The sequence below is a fragment of the Toxorhynchites rutilus genome, chromosome 2 (genome assembly GCF_029784135.1).
Source record: "Toxorhynchites rutilus septentrionalis strain SRP chromosome 2, ASM2978413v1, whole genome shotgun sequence".
NCBI lineage: Eukaryota > Metazoa > Arthropoda > Insecta > Diptera > Culicidae > Toxorhynchites > Toxorhynchites rutilus.
Window position 1 is genome coordinate 186,413,030 of NC_073745.1, and position 20,326 is coordinate 186,433,355.

Genomic DNA, 20,326 nt, shown 5'->3' on the forward strand with positions numbered 1-20,326 from the left:
AATCAGCAACGAGCAATATCCTGTAGCATGGCAAATGCTTATCGATCATTACCAAAATTATAGACGTCTGAAGAGAACATATGTACAATCGTTGTTCGAGTTTCCTTCAATCAAACGAGAATCAGCTTCCGAACTACATAATTTTATGATTCAGGTGCAATAGACGCAGTAATTGGAGCAGAAGTATTTTTCGAGATATTCAACACTAAGGGTCATATCGTCGCACTGCGTTGCATCGTTTTCGCCTCCTCGAGAATCGCTTGAAGCGCGATCCAAAACTTGTTGTCGAGTACCGCGCATTTATGGAAGAATACATTTCACTCGGACACATGGAGCCTATCGACGAATCACAGTCAGCTTATACACCATCATTTTTACTTCCACATCACCCTGTCGTCCGCGAAAGTAGCAGCACAACTAAAGTACGCGTTGTATTCGACGCCTCCTGCGATCGCAGATATAGCCAAAATGTTCCGGCAGATTTGGGTTCATCACGAAGATACTACACTTCAACGAATATTTTGGCGGTCATCACCCGAAAACCCACTGATGATTTATGAAATAAAGACCATTACGTATAGCACTGCAGCAGCACCATATTTAGCGACTCAAGTTTTGAAACAATTAGCCGACGACGAACGTGGAAACTATCCACTCGCAGCAAAGTCAACATATGAAGACTTCTATGTTGACGACTATATCACTGGTACCAAGACTATAGGCGAAGCAATAGAGCTTCGGAAACAAATGGAAGCCATGTTTGCATCGGCAGGCATGCAACTTCGCAAGTGGGCAAGCAACTGTCCGCAGTATTAGACGATATTCCTGAAGAAAATCGCGCCATACAACTGACACTGGAATTCGACAAGAATCAAAGCATTAAGACATTAGGCTTGTACTGGGAGCCTCACACGGACTATTTCAAATATGTGATTCCAGAGAAACCATTCGATACCACGATTCCGCTGACAAAGCGTAACATTCTTTCATGTATAGCGAAACTCTTTGACCCGTTGGGTTTAGTTGGTCCAGTAGTACTGACGGCGAAGATAATAATGCAAGCGTTATGGGGCCTGAAAAACGAAAATGGAAGGCCACTCGATTGGGATCGAGAACTACCCGATTCGATGAAAATTCATTGGACTTCGCATCACACACAACTTCCTCAACTGAACAGTTTGCGTATTGAACGACTAATAGTACTCCCGAATGCAACCTGTATTGAACTCCACTTCTTTTCGGATGCGCTCGAAGCAGCGTATGGTTCGTGTGTATACGTACGGTCATTGAACTCAACAGGCGCAATCAAGGTCACTTTACTGATTTCACGTTCAAAAGTGGCACCGCTCAAACTACAAAGCATTCCCCGATTGGAGCTCTGTGGAGCGATACTTTCTGCAGAACTGTATACGAAGGTAATGAAGTCGAATCGATGCTCAAGCGTACTTTTGGGTAGATTCTACCGCAGTGTTGTGTTATCTAAAGGCGATACCAAGCACATGGTCGACGTTCGTGGTAAACCGCGTGTCGAAGATTCAGCATGCCACGGAAAATTGTGAATGGAATTTCGTGGCGGGTCACAACAATCCAACAGACATTATTTCACGTGAGCTTACGCCATCAAAATTACTTCAAAGTCAGCTCTGGTGGAAGGGTCCGTCATGGCTTCAGCAACCCACTGACTCGTGGCCCACTTTTGTTCCTGACATTCAAACAGATTCGGATGTGTCAAAAGATATAAGGAAAACGTCAACTGTATTCACCGCACCATCGTCAATAACTCAACCTTTCATCGAGGAATATGTTGTTAGATTTTCGAATTATCAAAAAATGCTTCGAGTAATGTCGTACGCTCAACGTTTCATCAAAAATAGTTCGGTTTCAACGGCAAAAAGAGAGAAATCAAAATTTCTCACAGCAAATGAAGTACGTCACGCAGAATTGACTATCATCCGATTAGTGCAGCAAGAAAGCTTTTCTGAAGAATGGAAATCGCTTCAGAAAAAAAAGATGGTTTCAAGCAAATCGCGTGCGTTGGTTTAACCCGCAGATTTATAACGACGAAGTTATTCGCATCGGTAGACGACTAGGTCGCTCCACACAGTCTTTCGATTCTCAGCATCAAATATTGCTTCCACGAAGTCATGCATTCACTACATTACTTGTACGATGTTTTCACGAACGATACCTCCACGCAGCAGTGCAACTACTGACGAATACTATTCGGCTGCGATTTTGGATGCTGGGTGGACGGAGCGTTGCTCGTAATACCGTCCGTAAGTGCGTTATCTGCTTTCGAGCAAAGCCAAGGTTAATTCAATAATTTATGTCCGAACTGCCATCTCAGCGAGTAACCGCTTCAAGGCCATTTTCAACTGTCGGCGTAGACTTCTGGGGGCCAATATATGGCTGTCAAAAAAGTCCTGCGGTATTTTTTTTGAATTTTCATTTGTTCATAAAATTAGTTACAATCATCTGTTTTAAGTCAAATATGCGCCGTTTTGTTCGATGACTTGTTCCCAACGAGATGCCAACTTCATAATACCCCTGTTATAGAAGCTCGCTTCCTTATTGGCCAAAAATTCGGATAGCCAATTTCCACAGGCCTCTTTTGTGGCTAACTTCTGACTACCTAGCTCGTTCGCCATGGACAAAAACAGGTGGTAGTCACTTGGTGCATGGTCCGGACTATACGGCGGATACAAAAGAACCTCCCATCCGAGCTCCCGGAGCTTCTGGCGCGTCACCAAAGAAGTGTGTGGCCTGGCGTTGTCCTGATGGAAGACAATGCGGCCTCTGTTTATCAAAGATGGCCTCTTCTTCATGAGTGCTACCTTCAAGCGGTCCAGTTGTTGGCAGTACTGGTCCGAATTGAGCGTTTGGCCATAGGGAAGCAGCTCATAATAGATTATTCCTTGACAATCCCACCAAACTCACAGCAGAACCTTCCTGGCCGTTAATGAGGGCTTGGCCATCGTCTGAGCCGCTTCAGCGGGCTTCGAGCACGACCGTTTGCGCTTCACGTTGTCGTAAGTGACCCACTTTTCATCGCCAGTCACCATCCGCTTCAGAAACGGGTCGATTTTGTTGCGATTCAGCAGCGATTCACATGCGTCTATACGGTCAAAGATGTTTTTTTGCGTCAACGTGTGTGGCACCCATACATCGAGCTTCTTTGTGAATCTAAGCTTCTTCAAATGGTTAATAACGGTTTGATGACTTATCCCCAGCTCTTGGCCGATGCTACGGCTGCTACTATGCCGGTCTTTCTCGGCTAATTCAGCGATTTTGTCGCAATTTTCGACGACAGGCCTTCCGGAGCGTGGCGCATCTTCGACGACCTCTACACCAGAACGAAAACGTTGAAACCATCGTTGTGCGGTGGAAATGGAAACTGTATCGGGTCCATAAACTGCACAAATTTTATTGGAAGCTTGAGATACATTTTTGCCTTTGTCATAGTAGTACTGTAAAATATGTCGGATTTTCTCTTTATTTTGCTCCATATTTGCGGCACTATAACTCACGAACGACTTAACCAAACAAAACACTGTCAAGGACTATATTATAGCGCTATATAAAATACCTTTCCAACAAGCTATAGTATGACTCGATACAATGAATACAACTAGAACTACGCGCTTACAACGACACCTCGCGAAAATACCGCAGGACTTTTTTGACAGCCTAATATATCAAGCCACGTCATCGTCGTGATATGCCACCGAAAGCATATGTAGCAGTAATTGTGTATTTCAGCACAATGGCTGTCCATTTGGAATCGGTCGTTGACCTTACAACAGCGAATTTTTGCAAGCTTTTCGCAGATTCATTTCTCGTCGTGGACTGTGTATAACGTGTATAACTGTGTATACAGTGATAACGGTAAAAATTTCGTCGGAGCCGCCAACGAACTTCGACGATTGATGCGATCTGATGAATTCAAACATGCTATATGCACCGAGTCTTCTGCCAAGCGAATACGCTGGCATTTCAACTCACCGAGGGGCTCTCATTTGGGGGGGCTCTGGGAAGCAGCCAATGCCTCAGCTCAAAAACATTTTATTCGCGTCTTGGATGACCGAAAGTTGTGCTACGATGAAATGGAGACACTTTTGACGCAAATAGAGTGTTGTCTAAACTCGCGACCACTTACGAAACTCAACGATGATCCTACAGATTTACAACCTTTGACACCTGGCCACTTTCTCGTAGGGACAGCACTCAATTCCGTACCAGATACAAGGTTCGAGAATATACCGTTTAACAGACTACTTCAATGGCAGCAGACTCAAAAAATATTTCAAGACATTTGGAAACGATGACACATGGAGTACCTATCATCTCTTCAGCCACGCGCAAAGTGGTGTAATACTCCAACGGAACTGCAAAAGGATCAGCTTGTTATAATTCTCGATGAGAACCAGCCACAAATGCGCTGGCCGATTGCCCGAATCCAAGAACTACACACCGGAAAAGACGGAGTGGTTCGAGTTGTCACGCTACAGAAGGGCAATGCACTCATTACTCAGTAAGTAAAGTAAGTAAAATCAGTAAGTAAAATCAGTAAGTAAAATATGCTTACTTCCGATAACACCGAACATTTCCATTCCAGAACACCACCACACCGTTTCATCGAAAATAACATCGCTCATATTCGGTCTTCTGTCAAATAGACCCGTCGTGTGATGGAATCTTTCTCTTCTGCATCGACACTTCAACGGAGTACCATGCGAGTTGGGATTAGTAGTTTGTAGAGTAGTACTTAACCCACCCTCCCGGTGTTAAACCATATCAGCAACAGAGTAGTGACATAAATGTATATAGCCAGATGATAGTAGCCACAGGGAGAACTGTCAATAATAAAGTCTCTTTTGTGTTTCATACGAATCGATATAGACGTGTTTTTGAATTTAAAAGATCTGGATACAACATAGTTGATAAAATTAAACAGAAATATTAATGTAATACGAAATAGAAATAAAAAGAAAATTTAAGTATCGAAGCTGGATATGCGAGTATATGTATTTTACCATGAAGTTGACAGAAAAAGATTCCCGGTTACGTTGTCCCACTCCTCCGCTGTGTGGTCGAACAAGATCATTACCGGACTATTCTTACTTATTTGATTTCAGTGCCTTTTATAACTGGACTGAACGGATCCATATATTAACTATTCGTCGTTAGAGTCATACGTTCAAAAGCAAAATATAAATGTTTGACTTTCGTATAGTTATTCGCTAAATATATCGGTCATACATATACACACTTGTGAAAAAATTTCACTTGTGGGAGAATAGTAAACAGTAAACTAATCGGTAGCTTATGGTAATTTTTAACAGTTACAGTTTCGGGGATATTTTTTATAATGGACAATATCGACAAGAAAACAAGAAAAAAAGGAAGTTCCTAGAAATCCATTTATATCATCTTTTTATGCCTCATCTAAAAAAGGCATTAATTCTTAGTTCACCAAGAAAACAGACACGAAGAATATTAGAAATATGCAAACTTTATATTCCAGAACCTTTATCATCTGGTAATTATCTAGAAGGTCGTTATACATTCTTCTCTTCGATAAAAGACTCGAAAAACACGCAACTACTGCATGAAATGTAAAAAATATGTTTGCTTTGAGCGTGTAGTTATGCTATGTTCCGATTCTTACTCCAATGAAACCACAATCGATTAATACGTTTTCATGTTATTTTATAGCTCTTTATACGTCCATGAATTATATTCAGTTGCTTACTTTTAATTAATAACAGTGGTAGTTTATCGGAAATGCTGTAAACCATATTTACCTTCGCTTGCTTCATCCATTTGTCACTTTGAGAGAGAGTCATATGCTTGCCGTCGGACTTAGTATCGCCAAATTTCGAGAAAGCTTTGAATTGTTCCTTGAAAGCTGCCGTGGGAACTGTGGCGACTTTCGGAGTGCCGTTCTGTTCCGCATCAGAACTCTCGGATGTCTTTGGTTCTTGATTTTTCGGTGTGTCTTCCGGTTTAGTTTCATTTGATAAATTTTTGCACTCATCGTTTACTTCCAAAGCCAATTGTGCCACTTCTACTGCTGCTTTGTCTACGGTGTCTGAACCGTTCTGTTGGTTATCGGACATTATGATCGATCTGGAAAAAAATAAGAAATATGTTCTATGTTTCAATTGTTTAATACATCAAACACCAACCGGTGAATCGCTACATGCGAATACATTATTCTTACAATCACACTACACCAAGTCTCCTCTGCCTGATAACTAAAGTGGTGGGAACAAGTTGATTCGTGACGTGAATTTGAATATTAGCACTCAACTCATTGTCAATAACAGCACTGACGGGTTTTTTGAAGAGTATGAGGTCACGTGGCACAGTTCTTAGTCTGATTGCTTCGCTCATCTGTGCAACCGGGTGATAATTGATAGGGGATATTTATCTTCTAAATTTGCTTACAAGAACTTTCATATTTGGAAATTACATGCAATGAAATACTACTTAAATTGTACTGTCGGTATACTGACAACAGAAAGATACTTTAGCTTCTGCGTGATTTAATTTGAAACGACAATCAAATACATTAGTTCACGTATTTTGTTTTATCAGAGCTGTAGAATATCTTGCGATAAAACTAACAAATTGTGATGCAATAACGTTGTGCCCGATGGCAGAAATCATCGAATGACTATTATTTACATATTCTTATGGAAAGGGATGAACTTCAACCTTGTATTCACAAATGGTTCATTGATTGAAGCATTTTTTCTAATATTTCGACATATTCGTGTTCAGGATGCTTACGTCAGTCAACTCTTGATATTCATCTGTTACTCACTTAGTTGACTTTCATTCGGGAAATTTGAATAGCCACATTACCATCCATGTAAGTGATGGTAGTTTCCATCTGAATGACGATGAACATTGGTATATATAGTCATTACGCACATTCAAGTTCCACTTTTCTCGATCACTTGATTTACCATTCAGTTTGTTCACTAATTGAGGTGTGCTTTTCAAGATTAGCTATGTCTATTAGCGAGTAGTGTCAACAAACCATCTGTTATTAGCACTTGGAGTTGTCGCAGAATAGATGAACAAGCGCTATGTCGATGACATAAGTTATGTACTAGTTTGTAACTGCAAGACACATGAGACCAAAAGGGCAGATCCATTCATGGACCGACCCATATGTCTATGGGACTAATTCACGTGTTTCACATACCGCGCATTATCATTCAAACATGGTGCAATTGGAGCTTTGCTATGAGCCAGCTCTTCAATGAATTGACGTGATCGGAAACGAGACACATATTGATGCTTATGGATGGGGATGAAAGTCATCGCTGATATATGGTCTCCAATGAACATATCAACAGGTTGAATTTGATCCCAAATGATAAATGGGAATTGGAATATGTTGGTCCATTTGCCGAAATATGAATATTCTATGGTGGTTTTGGATGGTTTAGCCCTTTGCGGTTGGAATTATTTTGACTTGAAAAAACAGTGATGTATAACTTTATGAGATTATATGCAGTATTTATACAACTTGTGAGCAGTGTTGCCACATCTTTATCTGTAGGGTAACACGGGGTGAGTTGGACATACGGGGTGATTTGGACCACCCCTTTATCTCAAAAAGTACGGCTCAACTTGGATTTTTTATAATGTCGTTTTCTTTTATTATTGAACCGTATGTAACTAACGTAAAAAAACTTTGGTAAAATTCGACAGGTGGAAGGAAACGGTACATGAACACACAAACACAAGATTGTCAAAAAATTTGAGTTTTCCGATTCTGGTTTTAAGGCTTTTCCCGCTGATTAAACAAACTTTTCGTGTATTGTGCAGTAATGTTCTGTTCGCCTACAGAAGAGGAACAATTTAATGCAGCGAAACTGTAAGTTTGATAACAATAAATGAAATTAATTGCATTTTAATTTTTGCATGTTGTGTGGGGTGACATGGACACGTTTCTGTGGGGTGAATTGGTCCTACAGGTTTGAGGCTTTTCTTTGATCTAATTGATTCCAGATGTCACGGAATTACAAAAATAGAATGGGCAGACAACGTTGGAAGAAGCTTGAGCTTGAGCTTGAAAGAGCAACTCAGGCCATCAAGAACGGAACAACAGTGAAAAGATTCATGCAGAATTCGAGATGGTGTCAATTCAATTTTTCTGCTCTGGAATCTGGCCAAGACACCTGGTATCGACCCCAAAACACTGTTACTGATTGTAACATTATCCCAAAATACTTCACATAAACATAAGCATGTTTTTTTCGATGAAACACACACTGGACCAAATCACCCCGCATCAAATTTTAATGTCCAAAAATCATCTCTTTCATTTTGTAATATATTTGGTAGTTTGAAGCTTGATATAATGATTAAACATTATTGATTGAGAGAAAACAAGTGTAGCTCAGTATACAATGTGACATTTTTGATTTAGACCGTATTGGTTTGGAAATATTAGGCGATTTGCTTAGGTGGTCCAAATTCCCCCCTTTTCCCCTACCAGAGGGGTTAAAAATCTTTCAACAAAAACATTTATTGCTCCCTCCATATGCCAAATTTGGTTCCATTTGCTTGATTAGTTCTCGAGTTATGTAGAAATTTGTGCTTCATTTGTACGACAGACCCCCCTCCTTATAGAGGGGGGTGGAGTGTCTAGCCAGCATAGAAACATTCATTGCACCCATAAAACCTCTATATGCCAAATTTCGCTTTATTTGCTTAATTATTTCTCGAGTGATACAGAAACTTGGGTTTCATTTGTATGGCAGACAACACCCCCCCCCCTAAGAGAGGGGGAAGGAGTATCTAACCACCATAGAATCATTCATTGCACTCAAATTCGGTTTCATTTGCTTGATTAATTCTCGAGTGATGCAGAAATTTGTGTTTCATTTGAATGGCAGCCCCCCTGCCATTCAAATGGAGCGTCTAACCAGCATAGGAACATTCATTGCACTCTGAAACCTCCACATGCCAAATTCGGTTTCATTTGCTTGATTAATTCTCGAGTGATGCAGAAATTTGTGTTTCATTTGTATGGCAGCCCCCCTCCTTTTAGAGGGGGGTGGAGTGTCTAACCAGCATAGGAACATTCAATGCACTCTGAAACCTTCATATGCCAAATTTCGTTTTATTTGCTTGATTAATTCCCGAGTAATGCTGAAATTTGTGTTTCATTTGTATGACTGCCCCCCCCCCTTAGAGAGGGGGAAGGGGTTTCAAACTATCATAAGAACCTTCCCCGATCCCAAGAACCCCTACATACCAATTTTCACGTCGATCGGTTCAGTAGTTTCCGAGTCCATAAGAATCAGACAGACAGACAGAAATCCATTCATATATATACTAGCTGACCCGGCAAACATCGTCACGCCCAAAATTTGTTTTTTGTTATCAATACCTTCAAACATTCACGTTTTCTTACTATGAGCAAGTTCATGGGTCCAATTGCAGAACTGTTGATTGATCTTCTATTCGACCCCGTTGAATTCACCTTTTACTATAAAATTCCTAGTATTTCTAACAAAACTCATCATTATAATAACAGATTATTTTCTGACACAATTCTCGTTCAAGATTTTCTAACCACTTGCAAATAACATGTTTCTCCGTTACATGAAATAAATGTTTGATACAGAAAATATTATAGAAAAAAGACAGCCCTAAATCGGACAATTCCTTTCTCGAGTTTTACTCTTATCAACACATTCGGTGATCATTTTTTGTTTATATAGATAGAAGAAGATATAGGAGTGCGTTTTATCACATCAAAATCAATTTCCACTTTCGAGCGAAAATTAACTTCGTTAGCGCAAACATCAAATGGACCAACAACGCTTGTCAATATGAAATTGTAGAGCATATGCAAATTTTAGAATTTTCCCATTTTGCTTCAGAGTTTTCCGAAAATTTTCAATTATCATGTTTGGTTGGAATATGTTTGGTAGAAATATGTGTATCATTTTTACGGGACCCCCTTCCCATTCGATTCATTCTGTTGATCTGGGACAAAACATACTCTATAAAAAGAAAGCAATTGCGGCGTAAAAGTCGTCATGTACCTTAAGGGTGATGCAGAGTGAGCGCGACACGCGATGCGATGCGATTCTACATGACGTTTGACAGTCACACATTAACTTGTCAAAAATCGCGACCAAGCTGCGTTCATTTGGTTCTTGCAAAAAACTACCGCATATGCCAGAATTAATGAGATGCAACAAGCGACTTTTTGCGCGATGAACGCGCGACAATTGACGAGAATGTCAATTTTATTTTTTGTTTACATTATTGCGGAAGATGTTTCTGTCGTTGTATAAGCTATGACAGGAAGTTTCGAGTTCTGATCAGTAAGTGTTGGAAAGAAGTTTCGGATGAATTAGGAATCACTAGTAAGTGAAGCAAATTAAATTGTTCAAATTAAATAGATTTTCTTTCAATTCCTGTACTGCCGAAAAAATAGAAAAACTTACGAGACACTTTTGGCCATGAACTGAGAAAGCTGCCGAAGTCGAGATCTGGGGATGTTGATGATAACAGCTTTTCCACAGGTCAAACTTCAGCTTTCTGCTGTTTTTGAAGCAACAAATGAAACCCAAATAGTGCAGTGGCAATCTCAAGCATTTGGTAACCGACGGCGAGAACAAAGAATCATACGTAATGTTGTTACGAGACTCAATCGAGTCAATCATCAAGTGTCTCAGCTTCGACTCCTACAAATAGAAATCAAACAGAACTACGGGAAACAAACTTATGAATTTTCTGGACAGATTTATTTCGTTATTTTGAAAGGTGATTGGTGATCTAATTGGCCATGTTAACCAGATAAGAAACACTATTTACTTATCTTTAGTTCAACAACACACAGTTCAGATTTCCTTCGTCTGAAATTTCGTACGTTTCGGACATTAAATATTCTTTATCAGAGTCAAATTCGAAACATAAACACGGGTTCAATCGCGTCTACTCTGGCCACTATGTCGCCACTAATTGCGTTAATTTCGCATTGAATCGCATCGCATCTCGTGTAGCGTTCACTTCACACGCGGAAAAAATCTGTACCAACAATAGCGAAAAAAATCTGTACGTATGGCAGCACTGCTTGTGAGATTATGAAAAATGAACAAGATGTATATATTTTCTTGTAAAGTTCAGATAATTATTTCCTAACAAATGTGTTTATATTTATGTTTATAAAATACATGCTATAACTCTACTTCGTGTCTGTTGAAACAGACCCCAAAAGGCAGTCCTGTTTTTCGAATGTATCACAAAAATGATTGGTTTGGTGCCTTACGCTTTTTATCTTTCTGTTTGAACATACAGAACAATGCTCTTTACATCTACACAGTGCCGCAATATATGGAGTTTTCCATCAAGCCTTTCCTCCAGGATGAGTGACAACATTTGTTTAATCTGAGTGCCGTTATCTATTATTTATAGGAGCGTCGTTTTGATTCGTGAACAAGTTCAATAGACATTAAAATTCGTTTAGAAAAAGATACATAGTTGCAGCAAGTATAACAATAGTATACTTCCTTGCTGTGGTGGCTGAAAGCAGACAAACGACCGCAAAGGATTAAATAGTATTGACATCTGCTCATTATATTCATTTCGAAAAGCATCCTAATTTTGCAGAAAAGTACATAATTTTGCATAATCTCGGAGGGGAATTGAGATCACCAAATCTGGAAATTATATTATATGGTAACTTTTCGCGTAATAAAGTCAAAATGAAAAAAAGTAATCATGTCCGAATCACCATTTCGCACTGAGTTTATGTGAAAATTTATATTTTATGTTAAAAGGGCTTCTCATTTTTTATTTTCCGATTTTTGAACACCCCATGAGTTTTATTTTAGACGCCATTCGGGTGAATGTTACATTCGGATAAATTATATATTCGGGTAAATGTAATATTCTCGTAAGTTATAACATATAACTATCTTATAAGTTACTAGCTTACCCGGCAAACGTGGTTCTGCCATATAAATTATTTCTAGTGAACATTTTGGCTGTTCAATGAAAAATAACTAATGTATTGTTGTGTTTAAATGTTTTAACGATCTATAGAATTAATCGATTGTGATCGATGAAGGATAGATTCCGTATGGATATCGAGCAGATACGTGAAGGTTTGACCGTGTATTGCATTGGAACGTGGGAAAGTGGACCCGAGCCCGAACCCGAGTGTGATGTGGAGATAGAGATAAGATCTACGACATACAGAGAAATGGAGCGCTTCAGACGATGACCGTCGACAAAAAATTTTAAAAAATCGAAAAATCTTTTTTTTAAATTTTAATTAATTTTATTATCGTAACTGACATGATTGATCTCTTTAATGTAAAATGTAAAGTGAAAAAAATAATATATTTTTTTTATAGAATGGAAAAATAAAATATAGAAAATCAATATTGATTTCATTAAATTGATATACAGTTGATGGAAAATACGCGCTGCCGTTTTTAATATAAACGGCTAAATTTATAAGTGCTGGGTCCCGTTAATGCTTTCTGGAAAACGCCTTGTACATTTTCTATCTGCCATGTAAGGTGATAAAATATTTAGATCAGCTCGTAGGCAATGAACAATATCGAACAGGAACCTACATTCCGGAATCCGACTGCTTCGAATCTCGATAGGATCTTACGATTCGTCTTTTGTATTCTGAAATCCGATCGACCTCAATTAATTCGAGCTATGAAATGTGGCAATCCTTGCCTTGGCGCAGAGTAAACATTCTAAATTGCTGAAATTTGAATAAAAATCATTACTCGATGTTGTTACTTAGAATACAGTCCTAACGTAACGTTCTATAAATCTCTCCGCATTTCCGTCGAAATTTTATCCATAATATGAAATCATTATGAGAGACAATTTGTGAATGTGTTTTCCTGTTAAACAGAACACATATTAGAGGCTATCTTCATTTTTTTCCGTGGAGTCCTTGGTGGATCACACCACTGAGGAAGATGGCGGATCCTCCGGCTAAACGAGGGCTGGGTTTTGATATCTCAGGAATATGGATACTCGTTGCACTTTGGTCTTATGGTAGCCCGAACCGTTTGGATGTGGCTTATTGGAGAATTAAACACTTGGCATACTATCTAAACACAAACCTGATTGATTGCAATGCTTCACGGTTACACGTTGGAATTGGAATCGCGATCTATCACACTTGGACTTTGGATATGGAATGGCGAATATGATATTGGTATTGATCGATTGTATGCACATCCATCGAATGTATGCATTTGTTTGTATGTGTTTCATGCTGTAAGTTGGTATATGTTGATGTCTGTCGTTGTGTTGTACACCACATATTGCATTCTGAATTGGAAGGAGTGATTTGAACGGGGATAAGGATCGGGATGGAATAGGGTATTTATTGCATTTCACACTTGCTCAACATTCGCGCTGTCGGTCGCGAACAGTCCTTTTTTCATTTATATTTTTTGTTCTAAAAGCGTGTTCATTTCACCCGAGATTTAATTACCATTTTCACTTCACAAAAATAGTTCAATGTCGAATTGCATTTCAAGGCTGTCACATTTGCACAAATCGATTGAACATGAGTTGCGATCCGTACAGGAAAATCTGATTCGATCGGATTTCAGAATACAAGAGAACAGTTGATCAGTATTTTTTTATTCTTTATTAAAGAGACTTTCAGCTTCCTGGGCTGGTTCGTCTCTAACAGTTGATCAGTAGATGGATCTGGGATTTCCGAGGAAATTACTTTATCCTAAAAACTAAAAATGTGCGTATAAGGTAATCTTTGCTTTTGTCATTCAACCGAATACATCCAGCAACATGGTGGATGGAACACGTGTAATTTTGTAATGGAGCTCATTGAAGACATCATTTCTTTTGTTTGAACATATGCTGTCGTTTGAACAAAGGCTGTGTCCGTGTTGCTCATGATAGCGTCTCACAAGTGAATGTATTTTGTTGATTGTTCCATAGGAATCGCAGTCATTCGCTCTCTACCTTTGCGTATATGTTGACCATGGATTATTGGCAGAGCTCAAGACATCGTAGAATGACGTTGTCCTGACTGCGCCAATTCATCAAACGACACACATAATAATCTATGGAGCGCACTGTTCATAGTTCGATTCCCTTTCTGACCAGGTAATACTTCGTTGAGGCGACGAAGTTCCTCTAGGAACGTTAGTGCCAGAAGAAGAATTTATGCAAAAAAAAACAAAAACAAATTATTCAGAAAAATGCATAGGACCACCCAAATCGTTATTAAATATACTGTAATCGGTATCCGAGCGGTATCATATATAATTTACGACCTACTAGCATGCCTACCAAGTTTTTAGAGTATAATTTCATAAAAAATCGGTGGAGCCGTTTCGGAGGAGTTCGACCACGAACATCGTGACACGAGATATTTGTATATATATATATATATATATATATATATATATATATATATATATATAGATAAGAAGTTCGGATGAATATCAAATTCAGGTAAATGGAATTTCTGGTAAATGTATTTCGGGTACATGACAATTGAGTAAGTTAGATCAAATAGTGAGTATTCGTGGGCCGAATTAATTCTTTGTTTTCATTTCAGTTCAGAAGTACTCAGTGCTTATGATGTTTCTGACATCGAGAATGGGAAACAACCCATAAAAATATTAAGTCGCCAAATTCGAAGAGTTATTGACTGATACTATAATGTTGGCGTTATCGACGCCACGATTATGTTGTCCCGATGAATAAAGTTTGTGGTCAAAACCGCGAAATCTTCCGTATGGAACGGAATCAGTTTATGAGCATGTCATGCGAATGTAGTGTTCTTATTAGCTGTCCTCCAACGTTTGAAAACCCAGTTGTTTGAAGAAAATGCATAGTTCAGTGTGATTGCTAGGCAAAACATGATATGGTGTTGTGATTATTTGCATTCAATATGAAGCTTGAGTCATTCAAGGAGGAATTCTATTTTACAAATATGGAAAATATCGATTTTTTTCAAATTTCAGAATTTCAGACATTCAAGAATATGACATAGAAAGGACTTATCGAAAATCCCATTATTGAACGAGTTATAGCCATTTTAGGGATGCGGTATCTAATCTAGTACGTATTTAGTACGACCTTGACACAAAACTTCATACGCGGTTTGCTTGAAACTAGTTTTTTTTCAAACTGGCGTACACGATATCTAATAAATCGATTTACTCAAAATTTGATGTGAATTTATCGTTTAAAGTGAAATATCTCTCTATTGCATTAATCAATAAAAAATATTAGGCTGTCAAAAAAGTACTGCGGTATTTTTTTTGAATTTTCATTTGTTCATAAATTCCTGCAAATTTAAATCAAATATGCGCCGTTTTGTTCGATGATTTGTTCCCAACGAGATGCCAACTTCATAATACCCCTGTTATAGAAGCTCGCTTCCTTATTGGCAAAAAACTCGGATAGCCAATTTTCACAGGCCTCTTTTATGGCTAACTTCTGACTACCTAGCTCGTTCGCCATGTACAAAAACAGGTGGTAGTCACTTGGTGCAAGGTCCGGACTATACGGCGGATGCAAAAGAACCTCCCATCCGAGCTCCCGGAGCTTCTGGCGCGTCACCAAAGAAGTGTGTGGCCTGGCGTTGTCCTGATGGAAGACAATGCGGCCTCTGTTTATCAAAGATGGCCTCTTCTTCATGAGTGCTACCTTCAAGCGGTCCAGTTGTTGGCAGTACAGGTCATAATTGAGCGTTTGGCCATAGGGAAGCAGCTCATAATAGATTATTAATTGACAATCCAAACACACAGCAGACCTCCCTGGCCGTTAATGAGGGCTTGGCCACCGTCTGAGCCGCTTCAGCGGGCTTCGACCATGACCGTTTGCGCTTCACGTTGTCGTAAGTGACCCACTTTTCATCGCCAGTCACCATCCGCTTCAGAAACGGGTCGATTTTGTTGCGACTCAGCAGCGATTCACATGCGTCGATACGGTCAAAGATGTTTTATTTTGCGTCAACGTGTGTGGCACCCATACATCGAGCTTCTTTGTGAATCCAAGCTTCTTCAAATGGTTAATAACGGTTTGATGACTTATCCCCAGCTCTTGGCCGATGCTTCGGCTGCTACTATGCCAGTCTTTCTCGTCTAATTCAGCGATTTTGTCGCAATTTTCGACGTCAGGCCTTCCGGAGCGTGGCGCATCTTCGACAACCTCTACACCAGAACGAAAACCATTGAAACCATCGTTGTGCGGTGGAAATGGAAACTGTATCGGATCCATAAACTGCACAAATTTTATTGGCAGCTTGAGATGCATTTTTGCCTTTGTCATTGTAGTACTGTAAAATATGTCGGATTTTCTCTTTATTTTGCTCCATATTTGCGACACTATAACTCACGAACGACTTAACCAAACAAAACACTGTCAAGGACTATATTATAGCGCGCAAAAATACCTTTCCAACAAGCTATAGTATGACTCGATACAATGAATACAACTAGAACTACGCGCTTACAACGACACCTCGCGGAAATACCGCAGGACTTTTTTGACAGCCTAATATATATTTTTTGAATTTTACTGTAAAATTGAAATTGTTATAAAAAAAGTGCAAAAAGCAATTTGTATTCTCAAACGGTCGCCATTATGTCAAAAAAATTGTTTTGACTTGTCCGAGGACATGCAATAGCGGTATCTTTACTGATTCAGAATCTGTTCGATGTTTTTGTTTAGAACAACATGGAAGAGCTGGTCCAACCCTTCTTGACATTTACCTAATCATATTCTCAACTTAAGACAGTATTCTAGTCTAGAAATTTGAAAAAAAAACAATTTTTTTCCCTTCATATTTCTGTAGTTTAGGCGTTGAAAAATATAGTCTTGAAAAGACTTATCGAAAATCCTATTATTTACCAGAGCTTAGAGTCATTTTAGTGATGCGGTATCTAACCTGGTACGGCCATAACAAATGAACTTCAAACGCGTTTTTTTCTCGAAACTTTTCAAACTAGCGTACACGATATCTCAAGTTCTACTGAGCCGATTTGTGTCGAATTCATATGGATACAATCTGCAGGAATCTCGCTATCGCATGAACCTCTAGAATATGATATTTTTTAAGTTTTACTATTTTTAAAAAAATCGGGAAACGTAAGAAAAAACGTTTTAAACCGCATTTTGTTCTTCAAAAGACCGCCATTTTGTCAAAAAAGATGTTTTTGACTTGTACGAGGTTCATGCGATAGCGGCATCTTTACTGATTCAGAATCTGTTCGATTTTTTTGTTTCAGATAACCAGAAGGGCTGGAATCGTGTACGCCTTGGCAAAACTTTTTCTTAATCCTCCCACTTCATCAGCTCTTAACTATTCTAGTTATGAATATTTTTTCTCCGTTCAATTTTGTTCTATTGTTAAAAGATAGATGTAAAAATAATGATATAATATATTAGGCTGTCAAAAAAGTCCTGCGGTATTTCCGCGAGGTGTCGTTGTAAGCGCGTAGTTCTAGTTGTATTCATTGTATCGAGTCATACTATAGCTTGTTGGCGCTATAATATAGTCTTGACAGTGTTTTGTTTGGTCAAGTCGTTCGTGAGTTATAGTGTCGCAAATATGGAGCAAAATATAGAGAAAATCCAACATATTTTACAGTACTACTATGACAAAGGCAAAAATGCATCTCAAGCTGCCAATAAAATTTGTGCAGTTTATGGACCCGATACAGTTTCCATTTCCACCGCACAACGATGGTTTCAACGTTTTCGTTCTGGTGTAGAGGTCGTCGAAGATGCGCCACGCTCCGGAAGGCCTGTCGTCGAAAATTGCGACAAAATCGCTGAATTAGACGAGAAAGACTGGCATAGTAGCAGCCGAAGCATCGGCCAAGAGCTGGGGATAAGTCATCAAACCGTTATTAACCATTTGAAGAAGCTTGGATTCACAAAGAAGCTCGATGTATGGGTGCCACACACGTTGACGCAAAAAAACATCTTTGACCGTATCGACGCATGTGAATCGCTGCTGAATCGCAACAAAGTGGGTTAGTGGGTCACTTACGACAACGTGAAGCGCAAACGGTCGTGGTCGCAGCCCGCTGAAGCGGCTCAGACGGTGGCCAAGCCCTCATTAACGGCCAGGAAGGTTCTGCTGTGTGTTTGGTGGGATTGTCAAGGAATAATCTATTATGAGCTGCTTCCCTATGGCCAAACGCTCAATTCGGACCTGTACTGCCAACAACTGCAACATTAACACCGTCACTACCGTCAACAGACCGTGTTTTTGTTTACGTTTTTTCTACTCCGTCCACTGTGTGTTTTTCGTGTTTTAAATTGATGATATCGGTTTATCTGTATGTCCAGTGAATTGATGCTTTCGTCACTAGTGTAAGCAAGCAGTGGGAAGCGATCCGTATTGACAAAATTGTGTTTCTACTAGTGCTAAGTAACTGTTCCTGTCCTCGTCATTCATCCACAATCGCATTGTTGTCCAGAGCCGTCATCACTCCACATATCAGTTGTTCAGCATACGCAGTGGTAGCCTAAATTTTTGCGATTTCATCTACCGTCAGTTTGTGGTGAACTGAAACAACTCAGACGACTGTCTTTGTTATTGCATCTAAATGGATACCTGCAAAGTTTGTTCAAGACCATTGAATTCAGGTAAAATGATCACCTGCAGTGGGACGTGTGGCATGACCTTTCATCAAACATGCATAGGGCTCACTAAGGTCCAGTATGCATCATGGACTGCGAGTGTTGGACTTTTTTGGTTCTGCAATTCATGTCGCTTGAATTTCGAGCCAGCCGTTTACGACAGAGAAAAGACAATAATGAAAGCTCTACGTGAGCTGTTAATACGGACGGATTCAATGGATACTCGGCTTGGAGTCTATGGGGAGAACCTCCGCAAGATTAACACGACAATTTACGGCAAACAAAAGCGAACCGAACCAACACATCAATCAACTTTCTTGCATGACCTGAATCGTCTTACCCTCGACGACACTCCAGAGGATCGCATTAATCGTTCGAGATCCTGCTGTGAAACGTCGTTTTTTGAAGTTATTGACGAAATAAATTGCACAATAGCTCAACCAACGGAAAAGTTTACGATCGGTCCCAACAAGCGGGTGCGGATATTGCCATGTAAAACATCAACTGTTCCGTTGCACGAGAGCAATAATCCATCAAGTATGAACGTTTCGAACCAATCCACCCCAACTCATCGCTTGAATCGGACCGTTGACAATATTGCCTCTCATGATGAAGCGAATCGGCCACGCATCGAGCCTCTCGTTGATAATACTCGTGTTCAAGCTGGTTGCAGCACAAGGCCGAACATAGCTTCTCTGAAGGTTGCCAGAAAGGATCTGACTGACAACGACATGGTGTCTTTCTATGTGACCCCCTTCGCCCCGGAACAAAACGAAAACGATTTGAAGCGACACGTTCATGACATCGTTAATATTGATTCATCTCTACTGAAAATAACCAAATTAGTACCACGTGGGAAGAGGCTGGAAGATTTCTCTTTCGTCTCCTTCAAAGTTACCGTATCCAAATCCGTATCCAAAGTAGTCGGCGATGCATGGTATTGGCCTGATGGGATCACCGTTCGCATGTTCGAGACAAATAAAAAAAACGGGCCGGTGACAACTCACCTAACTTCAACATAGCTACTCATCAAGATGAACTCGATCGCATTGCTCATGTTACTGAGCTTGTTTTCTCAGGTAATTGATCACTACACCGTTGTACAAAGTTCTCCCACCTTTCCAGCTACATATCACGATGAACCCGATTGTAATGCTCAAGCTACTGAGCTTGTTTTCTCAGGTAATTGCTGGAATAGTATATGTCCTGCCGAAGAAAGAAATGATCACTGCACCGTCGTACAAAGTTCCCCCACCTTTCCAGCCGCTTCTCTCCACGACGGAAACACTTGCATCGCATCTTTGATCCAGGAGGAGGAAGTATTGCTCTACTACCAAAACGTCGGAGGCATGAACACAACTGTAGCTCGGTACAAACTAGCGTGCTCTGATGCCTGCTACGATATATACGCCTTCACTGAAACCTGGCTCAACGACAATACGCTTTCTAAGCAAATCTTCGGTACGGATTACACGATTTATCGAACTGATCGTTCTCGGTCTACCAGTACTAAAATTACTGGAGGTGGAGTTTTGCTAGCAGTTCGTTCGACATTTACCTCTCGTTTAATCCACCCTCCCAATTGTACGGGTGTCGAGCAACTGTGGGTGGCTGTTATCCTACTAACAAAAAAAATGTTGATCTGTGTGTTATATCTTCCTCCGGATCGACTTCGGGA

The 20,326-nt window shown here is 39.8% G+C and overlaps 1 protein-coding gene across 3 annotated transcripts in view; it reads right to left on the reverse strand.

Moving 5' to 3' along the window:
* LOC129769206 (tubulin polymerization-promoting protein homolog) overlaps positions 1–20,326 on the reverse strand; it is a 40,622-nt gene that overhangs the window by 11,621 nt on the left and 8,675 nt on the right. For 2 of the 3 annotated variants that reach the window (XM_055771314.1, XM_055771313.1), the window contains exon 2: positions 5,805–6,129. In XM_055771314.1, the coding sequence (XP_055627289.1) occupies positions 5,805–6,119 (315 nt within the window). In that variant the 5' untranslated portion in view covers positions 6,120–6,129. Of the gene's footprint in view, positions 1–5,804; positions 6,130–6,188; positions 6,322–20,326 lie in introns of those variants that run through there. The other variant, XM_055771312.1, reaches the window with a different exon arrangement.